This window comes from Fringilla coelebs, assembly GCF_963513975.1.
Source record: "Fringilla coelebs genome assembly, chromosome: 2".
Taxonomy (NCBI): Eukaryota; Metazoa; Chordata; class Aves; order Passeriformes; family Fringillidae; genus Fringilla; species Fringilla coelebs.
Window position 1 is genome coordinate 5,841,949 of NC_140029.1, and position 26,657 is coordinate 5,868,605.

The window sequence follows — 26,657 nt, forward strand, 5'->3', positions numbered from 1 at the left end:
GACAGGCCAGGCCGGGCCGGGAGCGGGGCAGGGACGGGGCCAGGCCGGGCCATGGCTCCCGCGGCCGTGCAGCCGCCTGAGGTGCAGTTCGCGCAGCGCTTGGCCGCCAACGAGAAGCGCATCCGAGACCGCGCCCTGAAGAAGCTACGGGGCTACATCGGCGTGCGGACCCAGCGGCCCGGCGGTACGGACCGGGGCGGCCCGGGGGGCGGACAGGGACCGGGCTAGGGACGGGGACCGGGAAAGGCCCAGTGGCGGGGGCCGTGGTGGCGTGGTGAGGCAGCGGCGGCCCAGGCGGCCGGACGGCATGGGGACGGAAGGAAGCACCACGTGTGCGCCCTGAGCCCGGCACGCCTCCTCGGGGCTTCCTCTCGGGCTTTTTTTTTTTTTTTAATATATTTTTTTCTTTTTCTTTAATTTTTGCTTTTGCTTTTAATTTTTTTGTTGTTGTTGTTATTTCACCCATGTATTTCCCCATGTATACGCACGTGTTGCCCCGGTGGTGCCGCAAGCGCAGCCCCAGCGCCCGGGAGCTGAGGCACTCGTGGATCCTCGCTCGGGAAGGGTCTCCGGGCACCGGAGGGGCTCGGGAAGGATCAGCTGGGATCGAGGGAGGGTCTCGCTGGCAGCATTAACAAATCCGGGATGGGAGCAGGATGGGTCGTGTGCTCTCGTTCCCAAGGAACAGGGCGTAAATGCACTGAAGTGACCCAGGCTGGAAACATCCCGGTATATGCAGAATAAAGTTTCATCTTCTGTTGTTGCTATGAGGTGATGCCTGTTTCCATGACTGATGTTCAGGAGCATCGGAGGGAATTGAGGAAAACTAAGTTATTTTTCAGCACCTGTGTAATTGCAGCTGGTTCTGTGTATCCCATTTGGGTTACCTGTTACCTTCAGTTCATGGTATCAAAAGTTTTTTTTCCTACATTTTCCCAAAAATTCTACTTGGAGCTGTATATTGGCACCTTAGAACTAAGAGTTCAGTGGTGCCCCTGGAGTCAGTTTGAGGCTGACAAAGCCAATCTGAAGGTCCCTGCACCTGAAACTGCACATGTGCACAGTTTCCACATGCATGTGTGTTATTCCTATACCTCATATTACATATAATACATATAATGTAATCTATGTTTTATGTTTCTTTTATAGAAAACATATACTTTATAAGCTGCTTTATACATTATTTTATTATCATACATTTAAATTATTTATTATTGCATATTACATCTATCTTTTATATATTTGTGTGTGTGTATATATATATATATATATATATATGGCTTTGAGGAACCAGCAACCAGCCTAGAGCTGACCCCTGGAGCTGAACTGCAGCTGGAGTGCTGGTTGGGCCTCTGTGAATTCCTTGAAAAGACTGTAGAGTGAATATTGTTTCTTGCCTTTCCAAGTAGTCTTTGAGCCATTTGCCACTCCTGACAGAGGGAAGAACACCCAGAACAGCCTTACAGGGTCAGGCCAGGGAGCCAACAGGCATTATCCCATTCCTGGTAGTTGACATAGATCTAGGGATTGCCTGGGGACTAGGATGTGTGCATCATGTACCTCCCAAGGACTTTCTATTTTTTAGCTCTGGAGACTTTCTAAGGGGGGCTGTGTGTTCAGTAGTGCTTTGTGCATCCCAGTCAGATTCCTTGCAGTTTGTGGAAACAGCCACAGGAAGGACAGGGGTGCCCATAACTGAGGGAAAAGGCTGCAGGTTCAGGCACTGCTCTAAAATATCATGAAACCTTCACAGGGAAATGGCTCAGTTGGGCTATGAACCTCTTGCATGTTAAAATCAGCACACCATGGAATACAAATGAGTAGGAAACAAGGGTGACTAATTTCCAGAACTCTCAGATTTACTTGCTGTTAGGTACTAACCAAACTGGTAGTATTGAAACAAAGATTGGCTTCTTTGGGCTTAGAGAAAAAGCATGTTCAGAAGAGAGGGTTTTTTAAAAGTTATTTATTAATTAGCACTTACAATTATGTATATAAAGTTATTTATTATTAGCAGTTATTTATTAATTAGCAATTATATTATAATATATATTACTCTACCCATCCAGTGTTCTGAGAGGGATTCACACATCAGCCAACTCAGGTAAGATGCCCTGACCTGAGGAGTTGGGAATGTGCTGAATTTTGGCAGAAGTGCTGGAGTTCACCTGATGTTCAGGACTGTCAGGTGTTTATTATGTAGACAGGACTGCTCTGTGTGGTCTGTGCTAAGGCTGAGGGAACTTCTTAAATTTTCAGCAAGAAGTTAAACTCTGTGCAAGGCATTGAGCTACCAAATGAATGGATGAAAGAATAGTAAACAGAAATAACTTCTAGCAAAAGAGGGCAGATTGCTCAGGGGGTTCCCTGTCTGACAGAGCTGCACTTACTTGGGCCTGGATCTATAAAGGATTTCTGTAATTTCTACTGAAATTACTATACCAGTGTGGATCTGGTCCATTGCAATTATCTAGAATAGGAAAAATTGTAACAAGTTCAATGATAGGCAGTGTCAAAGCAGCCCCACTCCCAGACAGACAGGCTAGCAATGCTTGCATTAAAGTAGCTCTGAGTGGTTGAAACACATTAATCCGAGCTCCCACAATACACAGAACAGAGCTGCTGTGCACAGGGACAGTTACAATTCAAGCCCTAAAGGGATAGGTTTAAGGTATAAGAAAGCCTTCAGTTCTGGGCACTGTGGTTGCTAATAAAATGCATTCAGGTTTTAAAATAACCATACTTCAGAGGTTTTTATTTGCCAGCTGTGGCTGGGAACAGCACATAAAGTTGGAAGAACAGAAAACACAAGCTTCAAACTACTCTTTTGAGGCACTAGGATAAGAAAATTGCTTAATTTTTGGTCAGAGTCTTATGTCAAATGGACACAGGACTGCCTAGGACACTTTAAAAAGCCCTGTGTGTATGAAAAGCAACCCCATGAAAGTCTGTGTTTTCTTCCCTCAGAGCACAGAAGCAGGCTGTCCAGGGCAGTGGTGGAGTTAATGTCCCTGGAGGGATTTAAAAGATATGTAGATATGGCACTTGGGAACATGGTTTAGTGATGTCCTTGCAGTGATTATCTGAGAGGTCTTTTCCAACCTGAATAATTCTGTGATTCAATTCTGTGAACTCCTGAGCCCCATTTACAGGTAGCAGGTGATGCCTCTGTCTGATGCCTCTGTAGGGTTAATGCTGCCTGTGAGGTTAAAACTGCTTCATACTACTCAGTATGTCATATACAATTCCCTTAAGGAATGTTATTAATTTTAATATTTCAATGAATATTAAATCAGTTAATCAATTTATTTCATGTTTTATCATTACAGTATTGTCAAATCTGAGTGGAATTTATAATTAATGCTTAATATTACTGGACATATTGCTTCCTACATAGATTTTGCATATTTCCTCACTTCCTTTCCTTTCAAGCAAGCAGGGCTAATGTGTTTGCAGGTGTTTTTGTCTGAGTGATGATTGCTTTCAAATGACTTGGTCCAAGGGGAAAGTGCACAATTTAGATCTTGCATTGTGTCTCAAGCTTTCTGACTGGCAAACCCCTGAGACAGTGATCTTTTTGGAGCAAATTTGAGCTTACCGAAGATGATGACCTTTTCAAAGTGATTTTTCATGAGATTGGTTGGGAGTATTTAATAGGCCATAGTTTGAAAATAGCTCTAGTAGGTCATTGTAGCTGCATTGTAACAATGTACTGTTATAATTTTACTTCACATAAATTTACCTGATGTAATGAAAAATCCAGTTCTTGAGCAGGTATTAGTGGCTTTCCATGTAGTACTTTACTTCTGGAATGTGAAAATATTTTTTTGCTGTTAAAATTCAGATGTTACTACGTTCCAAGACTACCTGTATCAGAAAAACTTTCATTATAGTTGCACAGGCTCTTTGACTATAAAGTTTAACATAGAAATAAATGTATTGATTGCTATAAGTTTATTCTATCAAAACAAACCTCTAGTAAGGAGTAAAACTATTGGTAGAGTGAGGCTTGTTAAAAACAACTAAACAAAAAATATAATGTTTCTTGTAAAACTATTTCTAATCCTCTCATTAAAATTTTTTTTTCAGACTTGGTGTTAAAAATATGCCAGAGGTATTTATCAGAATTATCTTGGTATTCATCTTACCTGTGATTGCTTTGAAATCTTTGTTGTTTTAGTACAAGGTAGAAGCTTACAGTTTCTATCACTGTCCTATGCCAAATTGCCTTCCAATTAATGTGCTTACAGTAGCAACCCAGAGAAAATAATAAAAACAGAGAAGAAGAAAGCAGGGAGCAGAGGGAACTGCATGAAAATATTTTGGTGGAAATGTGTGGTTTTTTCCTTTCATTCAGACTTGTTCTGTACTGTAGGTGGCTTCAGTCAGGAAGAACTGCTGAAAATATGGAAAGGCCTTTTTTATTGTATGTGGATGCAGGATAAACCTCTGCTTCAGGTATAGTAACTAGGTTTGTATTTACTTGAGGGGGGCCCCTCCAAAACACACTCTAGAGACATACTAGTTTAGAATGGAGAAAATAATCTTTTTTTTTTTTTTTTTTTTTGTGCCTGCCCCCGCAGCCCATCTGTGGCACATGCAGGAGAAGAGGTGACTGTAACTCGGTGATCTGAAGATGAACAGATCACATTTGGAACCACTTTCTGAGGGGCAGGTGTAGCTGTTTACATTTCAAAAGGAGAGCTAAAATAGGTGCCTCATGAAATGTTGATTTTGTGCAACTTAAACAGTAACAGCAGGTTGCCCTTAACTGCAGCTACAATATTTGTGCAGATTTTAGTGTGAAAGTTCTACACTTCCTTTTCCTTTGTTAGTTCAGTAGCATTTCCTCTACTACCAACTTTGTCCCTATTGCATATTTTTGTCAACTTTTACTTGTTTGTCTCCCTACTTTACAGAGAAACTGGTTTTGGAGTGCCAGCTCTCAGTAACCTCAATTTTCAGATCACTTGTCTCCATGAACAAGGTTTATCTCACACATAGCTCACACCCCTCCACAGAGACCTGTATGACAGCACTGCCCTGTCAGTTTTGCATCATTTATTAATTCAAATACATGGGGTTCTCCTCCTAATTTAATTTTGTCTGCTGTCAGAAAGATGGTTTGTGCAGAGATCTGGTAAAATGAACTGGTTTTGGTACCCTTGAGACTTCTCTTTCAGCTGACCTAGTCCCAGTGCAAGGATAACTGCAGTACTAAAGCAGCTGTTGAGAGAATGGTTTTCATTTTGAGAGATGTTTCATGAAATTCATACTTCTTGCTTTTTGCTGGTCATGTGTTTAGTGAGGAGACCAAACTCTAAAACATCCTACACTAACTATATTTATTTACTTTTAGGAGGAACTTGCAGCCAATATCTCCCAGCTTATCCACGTGTTTCAGAATACAGAGACTCGTAAGTACTATTTAATCACCTAATGCTTTGTAGGGTGCTTCCCTCTTTGGTGATTCCACTATCACAGTGCCAGAATAAAGACAGACAGATGGGGGGGCTGTTTTGGTGTTTTTTTCATTCCTTTTTGTCCCACTGGTCAGTATGATTCCATTAAGGGAGGCAGGAGCTGCAGGGTTTTTCTGGCTGTTGCAGAAGAGTTGTGTCTTCAGCGTGATACAGGTGAGATTTTTGAGGACAGGTAGCAAAACAAACTTGTCCCCTTACTTCTCCATTCTGCATAGACTGTTCTGTGTATTTCCTGCTCAAAACCAGCCTTGTTTCATGAGCTGTTAAGCTCCTGGTATTCAGAATGGTTATGAACTGGAGTACTCAGTCAGTGCCAAAAATGCATGGGTAGAAATGGGTGCAGAACAGATATTTTGCTCAAATATGTGTGTATAACACATTGTGTGTATATAACACAAAGTTATATATATATGAAACACAAATCTCTCCATGTAATTAAACTTGTTTTTAAAAGTATCTATGTGCCTTTTCCTGCATTGTTCTCAAGTTTAATTGATTATTGTACCAGTGTCAAGCCTGTCTTCCCTCAGCTCTGTCCCTGTCACTAGGAGAATCCTAGGGAAGTGCATCCCTTTCTTGAGATCCTTTCAGATCAGCAGAAGAGCCCACTGTGCCAGACATGCAGGTGTTTCTCCTTGCTCCCTTGCAGGACACCTCTTCATCCAGACATTTTGGCAGACGATGAACCGGGAGTGGAATGGGATTGACAATCTGCGGCTGGACAAATACTACATGGTAACTATACCTTTCTGGTGGTGTTTGTTGCTAGAAAATGTGTGGTACTGGTGTGCTGGAAGGCAGCTCTGTCTGCACATGCATTGGTGTGCATTGTAAGAGAAGACAAGGTATCATCTTTTTGACACTTTGCAAGAGATGTTTGTTTTAAAGGCTTGCACTCACTACTGCATGAACCTAAAAGCCAGCACAGTTTATGTTGTGCTCAAGTGCTTTCTCTTCTAACATAGTGATTTTTCTCATTAATTTCTATACTGGAATATAAGTACTGTCTCAAAGAACACTATCAACATCAGTTTAGATCAGACTGTTTAAAGACTCTTTTATGACTCTGCACTAGAACACAAACTTTCCACCAGTAAAGTATCCACTGTAGTACATTGAGTAGTCATAATTCTTTCTATAGGAAACAGAATATTTAAACAGGAACTAGAATCTTAAGAAGCATAGTTTTGTAAAGAACAAAATGCCATTATCTTCTTTGAAAGAAGTTAATTGCAGGCACATTCACTGGTGTTTTTTCTTTCCCAATATTAGCAGATAGAAGTTATTTCAGTAAGTTAAGTGTTTTGAGCCAGTTGAATGTCGCTGTTTTACATGTGACTGTCTCTTAGTGCCATTTTCAAGTAAATTAAATTATTATTGTTATCATCTGACCCATATTGTTGTGTCCAGTTTAAGCTATGGCTTTTCTTCGGTTAGGGCAGTACTTAATGAAGAAATCAGGGGTGTGAATCAAGAGAAAGCTGTATAGAAATTATAATGAATTTTTGTGCTTAGCATATGAAAATAGTTTGTTGTCCTTTTTGCAGCACCCTTCTGTTGCATTACATGATAGACAATCTGTCAAAACATTCATGTGAGGCAGCTTCCACTTTGTGCTATAGAGGTTGACCAAGAAATCTGTTCATATTACAGCCAGTGGCTCCTTTACCTGTTTTCACAAACAGCAAGTTTAACAGATTTTTGCTTTGCAGCTGATGCGTCTGATTTTGAGGCAATCCTTTGAAGTGCTGAAAAGAAATGAATGGGATGAGGGGTAAGCAGATTTCTGAATGTTGTTGTATCATAAAAAAGTCACCCAATATACCTGCATTCAAATATATTTGTATTTAATAGATTCTTCTTTTCCATAGATACTACTGTCATGAGGTCTTAAGGTTTATTTGTTCTTCGTATCACTTTGTTTAGTAACCAGTAATGTGTTACACTTCATTAAATTAAATACAGTATTTAAAGTATTTCATTTTCTGATGTAGACAGAAGAGCTATCAATGAAATATCATCTACAGAGAGACTACACAGGGAATCTGCACCCCAGAAAATACAGAAAATGAATTTTTTTGTGTGTTTATGGCTTTCTGATTGGCTTTGACTTTTTTTTAAGTATTTATTTTATTGTGGTTAATCATGGTGACTTCTCTTCTGATAAGGCAGAACCCCTTAATTGTAAACTAGCCTCCTGTTTGTTGTAAACATCAGTGGGTTTAGTTCTATTTCTTCCATATGCTATTAAAAGGCAAATAATTGTAGTAATTTGCTCTGTCTAGAGCTCTTGTGCCACTTCTAAGCTTGTTGTCTTTAAGTTGATGAAGAGATTTAAATCTTTTCATTGAAAATAACCCAGTGTTAAGATTATCCTTTCTCTCACTCACTATCTGAAATGTGGGATGCACGCAGGCATGTTTTTGTGGAAACAGAAAGGAATGCAGAGGTAAAGGACACCCCATCCCTGCTGTTCCACCTTAATTTTGCACTGGGTAAATGCCCTCAGGTTGAAGAGATGAAAATGTTCCTTGACAGGAGCAGAATGTGTGGGAGGAGGTTTGATAAAGCTGAAGCCCTTCTTCCCACACACATGGTCACCCAAACTGATTTCTGACAAGATTTCTTATGGCTTTGGCCTCCATCTTTCACTGGAAGGAGGCAGTGTGGGGAGAGAGGATCATGATTCCTTTCTTTGCAGAGTGAGGGAGCTCAAGAACTGCCTTTCCCTCCTGAGTGGAGCCAAGAAGGTGCCTAGCATGACTTTCTTCCCTCTTGTCTTTTAAAATGCTTTTGAAGAAATGTGTATTAAAGTAAAACTGAAAGAGTGTTTATGGTTTTTCAGTGTTCTTTGGAACTGTAAATGTTACTTCTGGCCAAAATTGCAGCTGGTGTCAAGGAATGCCAGGGGACAAAGCTTGGAATATACAAAACTTCATTTTCCTGAAAGATAGCAATGATAGGCCTCAGGGTAAAAAAAGAAAGGAGAAAATTCAAACTGGGTAGCTCTCCATAACTGTAAAGAAGTGGAGCTTGTTTTCAAGACAAGAGTTTGTTTTCAAGGCAAATAAGACATGAGCAATTGAATATTAATATCTTGGGTTTTTTCCTCTTTTTTTTTTTTTTTTTTTTCAGTCTAGTTGAACCATTGCTGCAGCTATTAATGAAAGAAATTATGGACCCAGACAGCAATTCTCCCACTGGGATAAAGTTCCATTTCATTGATATCTATCTGGATGAATTGGCTAAAGTTGGTGCAAAGGAGGTTAGAAAATACTTTGCAATTTTACTCCTGATTGATGTTAACTGTGGCATGAAGCATCTTAGAAGAAATGTAACTTTTAGGTTATGTAATTTTTAATGGTTTTAAATATAACAACACTGAGTAAGCATGAAGAAAGTGACTTACTACAAGTTATGCTTTTGCTTTTGTTCATGTCTTTGACAGTGGGAATATGGTAGTTTCTCTCAAGTTCCTGAGTACTGCTATGCTGCTCCAAATTGAGGTTGGAAAAATAGCAATAAAATAGTTAGACTACTCTCATTTCTTTGTTTCAGAGGGGACTCAGTGCAATTTCCCTTGTGTGAGCATGTTTTCCAGTCTTTGCTTTGGCAAAGGCTGACATAAAGCTTGCTCTTGGCTCGTTGTGTAGTGCCTAAATAGAGGAGGAAAGTGAGCTTTCTCGGTTGTATATTTGCTTATTGTTGTCTGTGCATTGTGCAGTTTACCCCCCACATCCAGATGTTTGTTTTTCTGGTCACATCTGTCTTGCTCTGCTGTGTGTTGCTGTCACAGTTAATTGATGGCCCTTAATTTTGGCTGCTGTTCCAGTGGGGCAGAGTTTTGCAGCAGCAAAGCCAAGGAGCATTTCTCCTGTCGTTCCACCCTTCCTGCTGCCCCTCGTTCATCCCAGGCTCCTCCTCAGTTAGCTCCCCTTGTCTCTGGCCTCTGATACTTCTCCTTGCAGTGAACAAAGCTGTCAGCACTTTTCCATCCTATTCCTTGCAGTCAGTACTTAAACCAATCCTGCCTGCAGGTTTTGAGGTTCTGGATTGTGGATCAAGAGAGAGATGAGGTCTGCACCAGAGAATTGGAGCCCAAATAATTTCTGCTGCTCCGCAGTCACACAGCTGTAGCTAAGCCACTCACTGGAAGCCTGGAGAGGGGAGTGAGTCCCCCAGACTATATGAAGTCACAGATGATGCTCATAAATTGAATTTTGAAGGGAAGAGTCTTTATCTTTAGCTCTACTGTAGCTGAGAGGGTTTTGGTGCAAGCACCCCTGTTAAGAGAAACCCAAATCCTGTTCTCGACTGCTACAGACCTTTGGGAAAGTACACACAATTATTTAAGCTTTCTCTGCCTCATGGTTCCTTATCTAAAGTAAGAAGCTTTGTTGTATTTCTGAACTCAGCAGAATAAAGTCTGCAAGGCAGTGTGTTTCGATAATACTTCCAGGGAATATCTGGAAGTTAGTGGTAACAAAAAGGTCCTGGATACCTCTGCCAGTTGGAATTAGATAATATGCTGAAAGACTGTTAAAAAAAATGCCCAACACCAGTTCCTGTACAAACACCAATTATCAAGGAATTTCAGTGTACACATACAGTATTTTCTGTACTCACATTTTTTTTCTTTCCAATCAAACAGCTCACAGCAGACCAGAATCTCAAGTTCATCGAACCTTTCTGCAAAATTGCTGCCAAATCAAAGGAGTAAGTTTGATGAAAGAATAAATATTTTTTAAGAATTAAGAAACTCTGAATATGGTAATAAATGGATCAAAGAAGCGTAATTTCAGAATGAAATTATAGAAGCATAAATTCAGAATGAAAGAAGGGTATTTTACCAGCAATGTGCACAGTCATATGAAGATAACTTGTGTTTATCAAAGCTATAGATCGTCTCCATGGATTTATAAGAACTATATCACGCTTTGTTGGTTAATGTGTCCAGTTATTTTAATTTTTTAATGCATGGAGCAGCTGAGCAGCTTCTTTGCAGTGTAATATAGGTCAGCATAAAGAGTGAAATTTATGAGGGGCACATTAGCAGGACACTGCTTGGATTAAAGGATTTCTGTTTAGGGAGTAACAGGTTGACTTTCATCATCTGAAGAGCCCAGTGTTCTTCCACATTCTTTCTCATCCCTTTTCCCTCAAGTTCCCACTTTTCTGACCTGGGAGGGAGGGTGTTTGTGGTCTGCCTTTGGGCTCACCCTGCTCTCTGTGACAGTCGGCGTGTGCTCCACGCTGTGGCCACCGGTGTCTTTGAGATGATCGTGGATCAGTCCCCCTTTGCCATCGAGGACCTGATGAAAGAGCTGGGTACCAACAGTGATGAGGAGAATGTTTCTGAAGAAGGCAGACAGGGAAATGAAGAGATGCTTAAAACCAAAGGTAAGGAGGAAACTCTAAATTGCCCTGGTAAGAGTTGCTAGGAAACCTGTTTCCTGAAAATGCATTTCTGCTCTGAACCAATCAAACATATGTTCAGGGTGTTGTAAGGATAATTGTGTTTTCCTGTCTTCCCTTCAGATGTGCTTAGTAAAGCTTGTTCTTTTGGAGTCACTTATCTCAAACAAAATAATAATATTCAGTCTTTTTTCTATAATAGCAGACAGATCTCTGTCAAGAGGATCAGCACAGAATGCTAAAAACACTGAGGATATTAATGAAAATGCTGATGATGGGATTGGGGCTGTTCTTCAGGTTTGTGGCTCTTTTGGTCTGTTACTGATATTTCTGCTCTCTTTTTTTCCCCATCCCTTTCAAGAGGTGCAGAAGTAAGGGGTGTTAATGGATAAATATGTTAGAAAATTTTAAGGTTGTATTTATGTAATGTATGTTCTGTGAGTGGTAGTAAAATAAATGCATGTCTAAATTCCTCTTTCCTCTCTCACATCCCTTCTGTTTTCTGCTCCTCCCTTCCTGTTTCAAGAGTTAAAAAATGCGTGTGTTAAAAGCCAAGTCAGTGAGGGTGGGGAAGCAATCAGCTTCATTTTCATTGAACATGGATGATGGGATACATAGAAGAGAGGGTAATATGTTTCAATTTGGGTTTTCTAGACCCAGGGCCAGTGCAGTGTAGTGATTCTGACAGATCCTCTCATCAAACACACATGCAGGTGGATACACTTCATGTATCTGTGGCTTTTAAACAAGAATTAGGACATGGCACACTTTAAATCTGATATTTAGCTAAATATTTATAGGAGTTTTGAAGTGGGTTGGCTTCTCTCTTGAGTAAGTAATCAGGTTAGGAACGTTTCAGAAAGTGATACCAAGTTCAGCTGTTCTGTTAATGAAGCAGCCATCTGTACAAGTCAGTGTGTGAAGGGGGCGTAAATTTCAACAGAGGAAAACATTTGGGCTTTAAAGGAGGTGTCTGTTTCAAGATGTGTATCTTTACAAGTTACCTATTGAACTTAATACTTGATATATTTGTAACACGAGTTGCACTGGGTTATCTTGCATGGATAAACTAAGAACAGCTGTGTTGTACTTCCCTCCTCCTACAGTTTGATTACAAGGCTGTTGCTGACAAAATCTTTGAATTTGCAAGCAAGAAAAATACACCTTCCCTGAACAGAAAGCGGCTGTACAAGCTGGTCAAAAAGTGAGTTCTGCTGAAATACACCTTTTCCTAAGCTACTTTGATTTTTTTTCTGCCCAGCCTGTCTTGTCCTGACACCATTGTCGTGCTGTTCCTCATTGGTACCAGCCAGCTGGGGTCTATCTGCACAGTGTGGGTTTGAACTGCAGGATGTGACATCAGCTTGGGTGTGATGCAAGGAACAGATGCAGGAAAAGTGTTAAATTGTTGTTTTCTCAATACTTTCAGTGATTTGGTTTGAGTAGGGGGGTTACTGAGGCAGATCTCTTCTTGGTTTGAGTAGGGGGGTTACTGAGGCAGATCTCTTCTGGAGTTTGTAGCATCCTATGCAAAAATACGTTGTTCCTGTTTTGACAAAACCATAGTAAGTGCAGTGATGCTGTTCTGCTAGTGTAATTATTGGTACTGAATGAGTAATAATGTTTTGTTTTTTCTTTTCTCCCTCTCACCTGCAGGTTCCAGGACTTAGCAGAAGGTAAGGACTGAGCAGCAGACAGACCCTAGTCTCTGTCTTTATTTTCTATTAAATTACATATAATGTTCCCATACAATGTGTATTTGAATTATTTTTCCTCTTTTTTTTAATGTGCATTTTAAGAATATTATACTGGGGGGTTTGTTGGTTTTTAAAATCTCACTAAGACACATTACACATATTTTGGAGATGGCCAAATTCCTTTCACAATTTGAGCAACCCTGTACTTTGTCCTTCAATGAAAGATGATTATTTTTGCTTTAACAAATAGGAATGGGTCATATGCTTTGCTTTAAGGTTGAGTGGAGAAAGAGGAGTTGCTTTTTCTTTCTGTGAGAGTTATGCTGTTTATGAACAACATAACTATTCATAGAAGTAGGACTCTCAGTTTTCTGATACCTTATCCTTCCTCAACAGGAATCTTCCCCCAAGATATTCCTGAAGATGTTTCTACAGATGAAGATGATGATGATGATGAATCTGGCAGGCGAAAGCGAAAGAAAAAAGCTGTCAAGCCTTGGCAGCAAAATGAGCTGGAAAAAGTAGAAGGTAAGGCAAGATCAATATTTGGGAGAGAGACAATCTGCAGTGACTTGTACGGTTTGGCAAAGTGTCAGATAAAAGCTGTTCTGAGGATGGCAACGCTATTGTTCAGGATGTGCTGGTTTGTATCCCGTGATGAAGGTTAAATGTGAAATTCAGTTCTCATTGAAAGTGGGAGGATTTCTCTTCCCAATTCTGAGGCAAGCATCACCTCAAAAATTTCAGTCAAAAGCAGAACTGGAAGCAGCTGTTTGCATTGCTCCTTTGAGCAGGTGCATTTACTGTAGGAAAGCAGAAACATATCTTAAAACAGGATGAGTGTTAGAATATAAGAATTTGGGGATGTTTAAATACTGAACCCTTGAGTTGCCCTTCTGATGGGCTTAACAGGAGGGTAATAAAACTCTTTTTAGGGATGTTGCTATGAAAAATAGGGTTGTCACAGGGAATGGTTTAGACCTGTGGCAAGGCAAAATTAACAAAATATTAATTAGGCCAGACATCATCAGGCTGCAGTGTCCTGAGCAGCTGTAACAGTAAAATGGTTGTAGAGGCTGATAACAGGAAAACGGTGCACCTATTTTAAAAGAAAAGAACAAAAATAGAGCACAGTTCAGTTGTTGTAAGTACCTTTGTGTTTCACATGTGTGTTGTGGCATTCTTTTTGGGATGGATTTAGAGGATAAAGAAGAGCTGTCAAGTGGGAAGGTGCCACCAGTTCCTCAGAGGAAGAGGAAAAAAAGGAAGAAGAGGGACAGCCCAAGTGCTGATTCTGGAACAGCTGATGGAAATTGTGAGGAGGGAAAAGCTGAAACATCTGGATCCAATGCTTCTAGCCAGGAAAAGGTGCCAGAAAATAAAAAGGAGAGGAAGAGAAAGAAATTGCTAGTAAATGAGGCCAGTGAGACCACAGATGTAGCAACTGACACCAGAGAAAATCACAGTATCTGTGTGCAGAACAGTCTGACTGACGCAGAGCAGAGTAAAAAGAGTCAGTTGAAGAAAATGAATCCAAAAGTGCAGAATGTTCCTGCAAAACCAGCGTGTCAGAATGGGCCAGCCACTGCCAGTGCAGCAGAGGATGTCAGCCCTTCTGTCACTCTGTTACCTCCTAAGGCTGTGAAAAAGAAGCAGAAAGCAGGGGCTGTCCTGGTGAATGGAGATCCCCCTGTGCAGCAAACTGACCTGAAATCCAGCAAGGAGGGCTTGCTGGGGACCCTGCCAAGAAAGGCAGGGGCTGAATCTGCACCCTCCAGAAAGGTCACACTGAAGACAAAGACAAAGTTAGTTGGTTTGGAAGGGATGAAAGTCTCCAGTCAGAATGGAGCAACTCTGAAAAAGAAGAGAAAAGTTAAAGAGGTGCTAAACTCTGTCGAAGCCAATGGAGTTCTGGAGACTGCATGCAAGAAAAACAGGAAGGTGGTATGTACATCTCATTCTTTTCTCTGCCTGCTTCAGGAACTGCCAGGCTCATTTTCTGATCTGGCTTTAGCTTTCCGAGCATGGGGCTGCATTGGGCTGCTTGGTGGTGTCATCATGCATTGTCACCAAAAAAGAACTTGATTTCCCCAAAATTCACACACTGCTACAGTGTCACACTCTCCTGTACAATCACACTAAATCCTGTGCCAGCCACTCAGCTGGAAGAACCCACCTAGCTGAAAAATGGGATATTAGGGGCAAGATGGGGTTATCTTTTTTGTTGGTTTTTTCTTTGGTCCCTGGATTAATGATTTTTTTGCATTGGGTCATTGGGTCTCTCTTTAAGCTTTACAGCATGCTCACAAAGGGCATCATATTTTGGCAGAACAGTGAGAAATGGGGAGATGGAACATCCCTTCTGTAGCAGCAGCATGCGAGATTAGGATCAGCTCCTTGTGAAACTGCCCACAGCAATTTCAGGAGTGGCTTCTTCTGCTTGCTCACTGCTCCATCTTAAAAAAACTGATAGGACTGTCTGGGGAAAGGATTTGGGAAAGAGACCAGGCACTGGAATAGAGAATATGACACTGTGACCTTTAATGGCTGTGTGATCACATGTATGAATAGTCCAGTTTTTTATAAACACAACACTGTGTTTGTTCACTAGGAAGATCCAATGTCTTCAAAAATGTATGCCTTGCAGTTTGGGAGCAACCAATTTTTTTTATCTCTCTACCTTGCACCCCCATTTTCTTCTTTGTAATAAGTAGAATAGTGTTGATTTTTCTCAGTGTTTTGAGAGTCAAAAAGCATTTTGCACTGTATGGTTTTGATAGTGTGGCTAAGAAAGAGAGTACAGGTGTTCTTCCCTCTCCTGCTACTGAAATTCTTTTTAACTGCTCATTTCCCATGTGCATATTCACCCTAACACATTCAGTTTAGCTACATTCTTGGAAGTGTTGCTGACAATCTCACTTTGGTGGAAAAAAATTCATGAAGCACAGATGAGATTATGAGTACAAAAAAGAGTTAAAGTTTCATGTTTTGAGCCTATGAACTCACTTCTGTTTGACTTATGTTTAAACCTCTAGGATTAGTTAAGTAGTGCAGCCTTGCATATGGAGATAGTCCTTCACAGGAAAAAAAACTCATATTGAAACTTTGCTTAAATAGTAATAAAATAACTGGCATTTTCTGGTTTTTGATGATGAAGTGCTGAGAGGGAGGAGCCAAAAGGTTTCTCTCTCCCCACTATTCAAACTGCACTTCTCTCACTGTGGGGCTTCCAAAGTAGGAACCATTGGCTTTGTCTCCTGTTGCTTCAGTGTTCCATGTTTCACACCTGGTTTTTCTTTGCCTATAAAAGTTTAATTTGTAAGAAAATATGATTATGACACCCCCATCTCTTTCTGTGAGAGTTTCCTGCAGATTACCAAAAGGTTCCAAGACCTGTGATAGATTCAAGATAAGAAGTTCCTGCAGACTTCATGGGAGTGAGTTGTTGGCACAACTTAGCACAGGCACTGAGGGAAAGGCAGCAGCACAACCCCAGCACTGGCCTGTTGGCTGGCAGGCATGTGCTACTGGGTCACTCTTCATGTGGAATTCCAAAGAAATTATGGAATTTGCCTTTTCCTGCTCAGTTCACATAGTTGTGTGAGTGTGTGTGTTAAAAGGGATGGAGACAAGGAAAGGTACTTGGAAGTTGAGTCAGGAGGAGAGGGATAATACTGATGGAAGAAGGAAGAGGTCAGGGGAAACCTTAAAATGCAGAGGAAATTAAGCTTTGCTAATTTTGTTTTCATTGCTTGAGAAATAACATGTTGTTTTCTTTCCTTGTTTTAGTTATGTAATCCTGGCCTTGTGCCCAGAAATGAGGGGCATGTTTTGATTCTTGACTTCAAGAACAACACACACCTCCAGAGAGTTAGCTTCAAATATTCAGACAAAAGAGGAGGAGGAGAAGGGAAAAAATACCAGATGAGATCAGCATTATTTCAGAGTTGTCTCCACAATTCAGAAAAGAAGAAGTCTTGTGGGTTTTCCTTTTATTTGAAGCAGAAGTGATTTTCAGATCAAAAGAGGCCATATCTGCTTACATTTTCCACAGTTTGTCAGTGAATACCTTTGGAATTCTACCTCTTTAGGTTGATGTGAAGCATAACTGAACTTTCCCTCACCACAGTCCACAGACAGCAGGTTAGAAAGCTCTGCCAGTGCAAGTCCTAAGAATTGCCTTGTACTGGAGACAAGAATTGCATTGAATACCATAAAAGTATGAATTTTGGTCAATAAGCTGGGAGCACTACACAATAGCTGAATTTCTGAACGTGTAGTCAGATTTCATACTCTGTTTTTTTCTTCAAAGTCTTCATCTTAGCCCAAAGCTGTGTTGTTCATTAGTTATTTATCTTATTCATCCAGGGGTACCACAGAGGAGGTTTTGCTTATGGTGAAGGAAAAAAATAATGATCACTTGTGTGCAGGAGAGCTGGATCAATTGCAATGTATCCTCATGCACATGGAGAAAATGTGTTTGTTTGCACTCTGCTGGGCTTGGCAGATCTATTACAAATTCTTCCTTTTGTTCTTTGCAATGACTTTCCTATTTCTGCACAGAGCTTGCCTTCAACTTCTGCTTTCTGTAATGCTAATTGCAAAATTACCCACTTGGAGCTAAACATGGTGATTAACTGATGTGAGTGTGTGGTCAGCACTGGTCACAGCACTAGGTATGAGATAATACAGAACTTTGTACTGAAGCATTTGTCCCTTTCCCTCCTTGATAGGAAAGCAGTGCTGCTCTGTCACCATTAAAGAAAAAGAAAGCAAAACCAGGAAGTGATTTTGTAAAATTTGAAAAATCAACTGTACCAAAGGCAGTGTTCTTCAGGAAAGCCAGAAGCACCATCTCTTCCACCAGGACACCCATGCAGGTGAGATCTCACAAAGGACAGCTGAGTCTGGGAACAAATGTCATCCCAAGCAAGTTCCTCATCACTCGTGATGTCTTTTCCACTCCCTGTTAGTCTGTATGAGCAGATATAACTAGAGCAGTCTAACATGAGCAGATACAACTGGAAATGCTGATGCTGTTGAGAGAGTCACACATGGCTCCAGAGTTTCAGAAAATGAGTTTTAGATGTCTCTGAAATCTTTTCTTCCCTCCCTTCTGCTTTCAGCCTTCTTGTTGAACACACACCATTCTGAATCCGCTCATTTCACAAGAAAGCAAAAACAAACTGATTTCAGTCTTGCAAAGGGACTTTGAGCCTCCATTTCTTGTTTATGGAAAGTGGCAACAGTGCAGGGCTTCAAAAGTCTGCCCTCTTCTTTAAACCTTTTTAACATTTAAAGCTTTTCTAGTCCTCTTAGCAGTTTGAGGCTCGAGTGCAGTGGGGCCAATCTGTTTAACCCACAAATATCTTCTTGTTTGTTGTTGACTTACATAATGACATTAAGGAGAGTATGTGATTTCTGCACAAATGGAATAGGTTTGCTTTTGGCTAGGAAAACAGTGCTGTCTTAGCAGCAGTCAGTGCCAGAGGATTGGGGCAATTCTAAGCAAAATGAAGGAAGAAGTAGGCTGTTTTACATCAGTGGGTGCAAATGAAAGAACTCAAAGCATTGCCTCAAAAATCTTATTTCATTTCATGTCTTTATTTTGCTTTATAGCTTAACAAACTGCAGACACCCAGCTCCAAAAGAGTAACGTTTGGCTTGAATAAAAACATGACGGCAGGTGAGTCTGGTATATATATGTGTGTGTGTGTGTGTGTGTGTTCACAGTCTCTGTGGGACACCTCTAAAACAGAATGATTCTGTTCCTGTCTCAATATTTATGTTTAGTTTACAAACCCCCCTCAATTTCCTTTCCAGAGGAGATGGTAAAGTTTAGCACATTCAGCCCTGCAGCTAGACTTGAGCAATTCCAGGGTGCTGCTTTAGTGACCTGCAGGAGTCTCATGGGTGGAAAACAGCAGCAGGGTGCTGAATTACTTTCCTGAGCTGCCTGTTTGCAGAGCTCCTCTGGAAACACATGCACTTCACAGTGTTCTTTGCTCACTTCTGTTTCCCAAGGCAAAGATGCTGACATGCTGTTAAAATCAGACTTTGTAGTAGCAAAGTTTGCTTTCTATTTTGGCTACTTGTGGCTTATGAATGATCATGAGTACATAAAGGTCACTTCCCTTCTCTAAGGAGGTGGTATTTTCCCTGTTAAATAAGTGTCTTGCTCCATAGCATACAATTATATTCCATGTATTCATTTAGCTACTTTTTAACTCTCTGAAGTGTGCAAAAGGTCAAGTTCAAATTGAGAACAGTGTATTTTGGTAAATGTCTTCATATTAATATAACACAGCTGAACAAAATGAAAAAAGTGCCTGCCTGCTGGCTGAAGGGATGGCCAACAGTCTCTAGAGCTGTTCAACAGTCAGAGTAGAGACACTGCTGACCCAGTGTCATCTTTTAAATTCAGTGGGGTGTTTTTCAGGATGGCTGGAACACTTCTGTCTGAGGAAAGGGCCCAGGGTCTCTGGTGCTCTGTGGAACCACAGGGAGGGTTCACAGTGCATTGCAGCAGACCCTGTTCCCCAAGGGGCTCTGCTGAGAGATGTGCTTCACCACCATCTGCCAAGGCTCCTTGCTGGGCTTGAGGCTCTAACTCAGGCTTCTAGGGCTGGGAAAATCCACAGCTGATGACAGGCCCAGTTATTTCAGTGGTTGCATTTCATTTTACTTTGTTGGTTTGTTTCAACAGAATTTAAAAAGACTGACAAAAGTATATTGGTGAGCCCAGAAGGACCCTCCCGTGTGGCTTTCAATCCTGAACAGAAACCTCGTCATGGGGTGCTGAAGTCACCCACAGTGACCCCAGCAAAAGAACCCCAAATGAAGAGACCATTTACTATGTCAGCTAAGAGACCAACTGCTGTGGACTTCTTTTAAACCAACAAATGTGGCTTAATTTTGTACAGGACATTTTGCTAACCTAGAATGTTCTCTGGAGGTATTTTGAACTTCTTTATTTTTTTAAGTTAATACAAATTGTATATACAAAATTCTGATTATGACCTGGGTCATTGCTATTTTGAAACCACTTCAGCTCTACCTTGAAATACTTGTTTTGTCTTTTTACAGAAAAGAAACAAAACCCAATCTCTGCTCAGGTTTGGTCTACAAAAAGTATGGTCTCTGCCCATGTCATTCCCAAGAGACTTGTCCATTTAATTAAGGAATGTTCAGGGTTTGATTGTTCCAGAGATTTTTTTTTTTTTGAGCCAGTGTAAGACAACTTGCACTTCATGCTGTTAAACTGTCTTTCATTAGACAGAGTTTAAATTGGAAAAAGGAAATGCAAATTTTAAGCCTACTTGATCATGTATTTATATATTTTAAAATTCTACAATGTCATTTATCATGTGTCACCCCTGGCATCCTGTTAATTCTTTTGGAAATAATGATTACCTTGTGTGTCTGTTGAATAACAGCTGGATTTGAGTAGCTTTGCAGCTAGCAAGAGAGCTTTCCCCAGGATAAGAAACCCTTAGCTGTTGCTCAAGTGGTCACTGGTGCAAATAAACCTTCACAGCTGGTTGCCTGCTGAGTTGGGGACGAGTCACCCCATTATTTTCAGTAATGCAAGTGCCATCACTGGCTTGAGCCTATCACACTGTGAGCTGGCTCCTTCTCTTCACTGAACTGAAATTCATGCAGGAGAAATCTTTGGTATTTCCAAGTCTTCCCCCAGCCCCCTCTGCTGCCTTTCCTGAAGGTCTGACAGGACTCCTGGGTTTCTGCTTTAGCAGCTGGTGTCCCCACATTGAGCCAGAACTCAGCCCTCATTCAGTGCATGAACCTCTGCCTGGACTGAAGTGAGCTAGATGGGTGTAGTGCATCTTTGGGTAGGGCACATCTCTCTGAAAACTTTGTGCCTCTCAGTATGGGGTGAAACTTCACAGCCCATGCAGCTTGGGTTTGGTTTTGATGTAGAATCAGATGTCCACTTGGCATTTCTTGTAGTTCAGTTTTTATTTGGGTATTTTATTACTATTCTGCATGTTTTGTTTTTCATTTGCTTCTTTGGTAAAGATTGAGGTGCATTGCTGGAAGAGATCATTTATTTAATCTGAATGGGATCAGTGAGGCGGGGAAGAGTAAATAAAAATAAAACCTTTTTTGATACAATTGGAAGATTTGAAATCTTTCTTTGGGCATTTTCCTTATGTGAATGAGGCAAAGGCTTTGCAGCAGATCTCTACATTAGAGCTCAGCTTGTAAGCACAGCCTGGTGCCAGAACAAAGTTATTCATGAAACTTCACACCGGTTATTCCTGTGATCCTGTAAGAGAGAGGGTGAACCTGCTTCATTACCTTGTCTTAGGATAACTGGATTATCAGTTAAATAAACTGATAAATGTTTATTTAGCTACTTCAGCCAGCAGAAGTACATTTTGTGACATATTTGCATACTTCAGTGCTGGTTTTTACCAGTCCTCTGCTAGATCACTCCTCATAAGCAACAGTATTGAAACTGTTCTTTTGTACCTCACCTACAATTGCTTCAAAACACTGGGGTACCCCCAGATGGCTGCTTGGTCTCAGCTGCTCAATTCTAATCCGTCCCAGTTCTCTCGATAACTTTGTGACAGTCCATGGTTTGTGGTACTGCCAGAAATTAATTTTGCTCTTGTCTTTTCCCATTTATGTGAAGGACTGAATTTCATTTGATTTTGGTATTGGTCTAGGCTGTAGCTCTTTCTGTGATCAATAAAGAACTCTGGAGAATACATTGATAAATGAATGATACTCATTTATGCAAGTATAGTTCATTTATGTTTTAAAAAGCTCATTGTATATTAGCATAATGGATTTTATTGACAAGATGATGGTGAGTAGGGTGTAACAGCCTGTTCAATATGTTGTACTGTTACTTTGTCCTGTGGGTGAAAAGTCTCTGTGGAATATGCATAAAACCATTTGTATGTGCATGGTTGTGAATGCCTGAGGTCAGAGATGCCAAGGATAGAGATGCAAACAATCACTTGGTGGATCTGGTGTGCGCAGAAAAATCCAGGATCCAGACACATTGGGGTTTGATTTGAATACATATAACATATTATAAAAATGTATTGATTGTCTGGGTCTTTCTCTGTTGATTGTAGATCCACTGAACCTGTTGTTTGCCCAACTACTTTGTTGCCCACTGTGTTAAATGGAGAGGGCAGAAATGGCAGTCAGGTTTTTATCTAAAATTTTAGTGATGTGGTTGCTTGTTGCAATGCATCCATAATCCATCTGTGCCATGAAACTGGTGCAGTGTTTTATAAATATACCTGTGAGGTGGGTATTGTCTTCAGTGGTATCTGGAATTTCATTCAGGACAACTTTACAAACAAAACCCTACCACTGTCAATGCAGTTTATTCAGCATTGTTGGGTTACATTTGAATACATTACCCAAATTCTTTGGATAGTGACAATGCCAATAAACATTGAAGACAAAAAAAAAAAAAAAAGAAAGAAAAAAAAGAAATGTAACTCGCAATATTCACTGCATGGACACAATGGTACTCTGAGGAGAGATGTAGTGGTAAGAAAAGAGAAAGGAAAACTCATCTAATCTGTTTGATGTCACTTCATGGGTTTTTTTCCAGTGTTCTTCCAGCTCCCTAGCTGCCAGGCATGCTCTGAGTCAAAAATAATGTGGCCTAACTTTCAAAGAACAATGGTTTTTAATAATTGTCTCTGTATTTTTGTTACAAATCTGATCAGCTTTGTCAAGCTCTAATAGTTTATAATTCTTCATAGCTTCAAGAGAACTCAAAAGCACAGAATTAATTCAGCAAGGCAAAAAGTTAAAATTCTATTTCAATTATTGGATATGCAAGATCTCTTATAGTCAGTCTGTCAAAGCTATGTGACTTGGAAAGTATCCAGTGCTCTTTGTCATTAATTACCTGCTCTAATATTTTATTAGAGACAGGAAAAAAAGTATCATTTTATGTTCCTCTGCAAGAGCATTGTTAATACAAATACAATGTCTAAGCATTACATCATTTAATCTAGTCCAATAAACCATATTTTTTGTGGATATTGTATTTTGTATTGTGAATTTGGGAGGTTGGAGAGGGTAACATCTGGGGGGGCCACTTAAAAACACAAAGTTGTTCTTGCTGGTGTGCACCTGCTTTCTGTCTTTTCTTTTTATTTGATAGTATAAAGAGCCCAAACTGAGGAAGACTCAGACACTTTTGGAGTAGGGTGGGGACAGGACATAGTTGTTCATACACCTTGAACTTCATACCTTTGGAACCCAAAGTTCCAAAGCTACGAAGTTGAAGGTGTATGAACTTTGGGTAAGAGATAGCAGCACCTAAAAGATTGCTCAAGAGAAATTAGTAGATCACACCCTATCCCTGCTTGATGAAAATTGAAAACTGAAGTGATAATGTGGCAAGATGTGTACTGCAGAGTGCCAGGATAGGTGGGAGATGGACACTTGGAAAGCTCTTGGCCTGCTTGTTAGCAGCAGCATATCTGAAAGAATTCATGTACAGTTAAATCCTGCACAGGGTGCTGCAACACCACCTCAGGTAGTGGCAGGCCCTGCACCTGCTCAGGATCAATTAAAATTAATCACACTGTTTTGCAGGCTCATAATTTTCAGGAATGCAGAAGTAATTATTTAGACAAAGAAAACTGATCTATGTGACCAGTGTCACTAGTAAAGTTAAACCATGAGTCCTCAGGTAAAACAGGATCAGAGTTCCTTCTTGTGTAAAAGAGGCTGGCCCAAAGCCTGTGCACCATCCCAAGGGAGTGACACAGGGTGGCTTCAGTATGGACACATGATCCAAAGATGCTGCTTTTCCAACCATGCTCGCCTGTGCCTGGTCCATCATGGGAGCCAGACAGGGCCAGGGAAAGCAGCAGAGATCTGAAATGCTGAAACTGAAACAGCTGCAGTCTGTGCCCAAGTCTGTGTCATTGGGGGAGCCATGCAAGAACCCTGGGGCCAAGGCAGAGCCCTGAGGGACACCACTCATCCCAGCCTGCAGCTGGACACGGAGCCACTGCCCACAACTCCGTGGTTGTGTCCCTCTGCCCAGTGGCTGTGCCCTGAGGAGCCTCCAGAGCCAGGGCCGTGTCCAAAGCCTCACAGGGGCCTGGGCACATCAGGGGCTACAGTGCCACGTCTGGGGCTGCTCCATGCCAGTTCCAGTGGGGCCGGCTGTAGAAGGGATGTCGGGTGTGGCCCTTTGTGACACAGCCATGCATTACCAGGGCTGTGGTGCTGCAGGACACGGTGGCACCCGGAGGCCCTTGTGACACGGCAGAGCCCCGCCCTGCCAGAGGGGAGTCTGAGGGGAGTCTGAGGGGCGCAGAGCCCCGGGGTGCCCAGGCCCAGCAGAGCCGCTCTGCCAGGAGGAAGCAGCTCCCCTGAGCGCCTCTGTGGCAGAGCACGATGGAGCCGCTCACAGAGGAGGTGAACCCCAACTCCCCCCCTGCCAGGGAGCAGCCGGGCCTGTGCATGAAACCCCAGGTGATGCCCAGCCATGGAGGGAGAGGGGAAGGAGGGAGCTGGCATGGGTCTGGAGAGCAGCTGCCTGGAGGACAGGACCCTGTAGACCCTGATGTGCAAAGGCAGTCGCCTCCTTCCCCCACAGCCACAGCACGGAGGCAGAGCCCTGCCCCGCACAGCCCCAGGTCCCCCCCCAGCCCCTGCTGTTCCTGCAACTCTGGGTGCTCCCTCAGCCCCTGCCCTGTGTGGCTGGAAGCCCTCAGGGGGCAGGGGGCAGTAGGGGGTTCAGAGCTGCCAGGGCCACAGACCGTGAAGTGGGACTTGGCCAGGGAGGAGGGAGAGAGGGAACCCTACTTGGGCCAGGAACTGCCACGGTGGGGAAAGGAGAGTGTCCAAGAGCTGTCCCAAAGGGAAGATAAGTACCAAGATCTGTCTCAACTGGAATTTGAGAGAGACCAAGAGTTGTCCCATGGAGAAGTTGTGACATGCCAGGAGCCTTCCCAAAAGCAAGATGTGAATGTCCAAGAGCTGTACAAACAGGATGACAAAAGAGACCAAGAGCTGTCAGAAGGTGAGATACACCCAGAGCTGTGCCACCAGGAATTTGAGAGACACCAAGAGCTATCCAAATGGCTGGACATGGGAATCCAAGAGCTGTCCCAGGAAGGAAACAACAGTGGCAAAATGTTTCCCCAATGGGAACACTCCATTGACCAAGAGCTGTCCGAAGGAGAAGTCAGACGATACCCAAAGTTGTCCCAAGAGAGAGGCAACAGTGACAAAAAGGAGTTACAGAAAGAACTGGAATGCCTCACCATCCACACTATTTGGATCAACCCCAAGTACCCACAGCTCCTGCAGGACCCCGACGCTGCTCCCCAGGACTCGGCCAAGGCAGCAGCTTCTCCTGCCTTGGCTGAGCAGGTGAAGGCGGCAGGGGCACAGAGCCAGGGCCCTGCCCTGCCCAGCCCCTCAGCTCCCCAGGTGGGAGCCCAGGCCCTCAGGGAGCAGCCGGCTCCCCCCAAGAAACGCCCGTCCCGCCTCAGGCGGGCGCTGCGGGCGCTGCTCCGCTGGCCCTGCCTGAGGGCACAGCCGGACAATCAGTGCCCGCTGCCAGCGCCAGGCCCGGCCCCGCAGGCCCGGAGCCTGCCCGGCGTCACACGGGCTGCCTTTGGTGTCCAGGGGTCAGGGACATCGGCTCCTTGTCGGGAGAATGGCCTGGCTGAGGCTTAGGGCTTGAGAGGCACCGGCCATGTCGGAGCCAAGGGCAGGTGCACAAAGCCTGGGGAGAAGGAGCTCCTGCTCAGAGGGGACACCAAGGATGCAGAGTGACAGCCACAAGGACATTCGGCAGAACCTCCCAGATAAGGACAAAACTCATAAAGCAAACAACTCAGCAACTGTGCTGAAATCAGCTCCAGCTGGGGAAAAGGTACTTCTGGCACGGGGAGACAGTGACCAACTTCTGGCCCAGTGACCCCAGAAGACCAGCGAGAAAAAAGTATTGTAGAAACAGGCGATCCCCCAGCCAGGGAATAATGTGCTCTAACTCCATGATTCAGAAGGCTGAACAATTGCTTTATTAAGCTATACTATATTACACTAATGCTATACTAAATTGCATACTAAAAAGATACTATACTATACTATAGAATATTACACTAAAGAGATACTAAAGAAAAACCCATGATTGTCTCAGACAGTCGACACAGCTTTGACCAAATTGGCCAAGGAATCAAAACAACCTTCACCGGCATCCAATTAACAAATCACTTTGGGTAAACAATCTCCATAACACATTCCACATGTGCAAAACAACAGGAGCAGTAAATAGAGATAAGAATTGTTTTCTCTTCTTCTCTGACGTTCTCACTGCCTTCCCCAGGAAAAATCCTGGGAGAGAGAATTATGTCTCTGTTCAGAGAATATGAATACCACAAAAAAGAACCTCTTCAAAAGAAAAGACTGAGCATAGACAAAGACTAGTTAGAATTAAAAAGCAAAGGAATCTTATATCCAATAGAAGAAAATATTAAGATATTCATATTAGCTAATTATAAATTACAGTTAATAATACTAGCTAACAGAATAACAGAAACTATTATATTAATATTTAATAAATAGCAAAAAATAATACTATTATAACATACAAAATAAATATTCCATATTATTTCATATTTTTATATCTACATATATTTTTCATAATGAATATATTTTGAATATCATAATATATATCATGTATATATGATCTAGAACATTATATAGTGCATATATATGAATGTAATATATAAGTATTTAGTAATTATACTATAACAATATTAAAATAATTTTAAAAGGAAATAATATGTGAAATTAGTGAGAAAACCATATAAGTGGTAGCCAATGAACATGAATGCCTTTGTTCACTATAATGTATAAATAGTGAAAAGTTTTGATAGTTACTGTGCTGGCTTTGTGGATTTGCCACCCAGCACCTCCTTCTGTGCAGAACTGCAAATAAAGGAAATAGCTGAACTCTGTGTGGGGATTGGCTTCTTGCACACGGGGTGAGAGAATCCCTTTTGGGACAGCAGCTTTGCCGTGGCCCCATGGA

At 41.9% G+C, this 26,657-nt stretch overlaps 1 protein-coding gene across 2 annotated transcripts; it reads left to right on the forward strand.

Annotated features, from left to right (window-relative positions):
- Positions 1-22,606, forward strand: RRP1B (ribosomal RNA processing 1B). 2 transcript variants are annotated; one of them, XM_084201102.1, is made up of 16 exons: positions 1-184; positions 4,376-4,458; positions 5,360-5,417; positions 6,133-6,218; positions 7,196-7,257; positions 8,619-8,748; positions 10,135-10,199; positions 10,720-10,883; positions 11,101-11,195; positions 12,005-12,102; positions 12,555-12,574; positions 12,992-13,123; positions 13,797-14,539; positions 17,329-17,475; positions 18,215-18,281; positions 19,302-22,606. In XM_084201102.1, exons 1-16 carry the CDS (start codon positions 52-54, stop codon positions 19,487-19,489), a joined length of 2,271 nt encoding a protein of 756 aa, XP_084057228.1. In that variant the 5' UTR covers positions 1-51; the 3' UTR covers positions 19,490-22,606. The 2 variants fall into 2 exon arrangements, with proteins under 2 accessions (XP_084057228.1, XP_084057229.1); XM_084201103.1 differs by having other exon boundaries at positions 11,104-11,195.
- Positions 22,607-26,657: the final 4,051 nt, after the last annotated feature.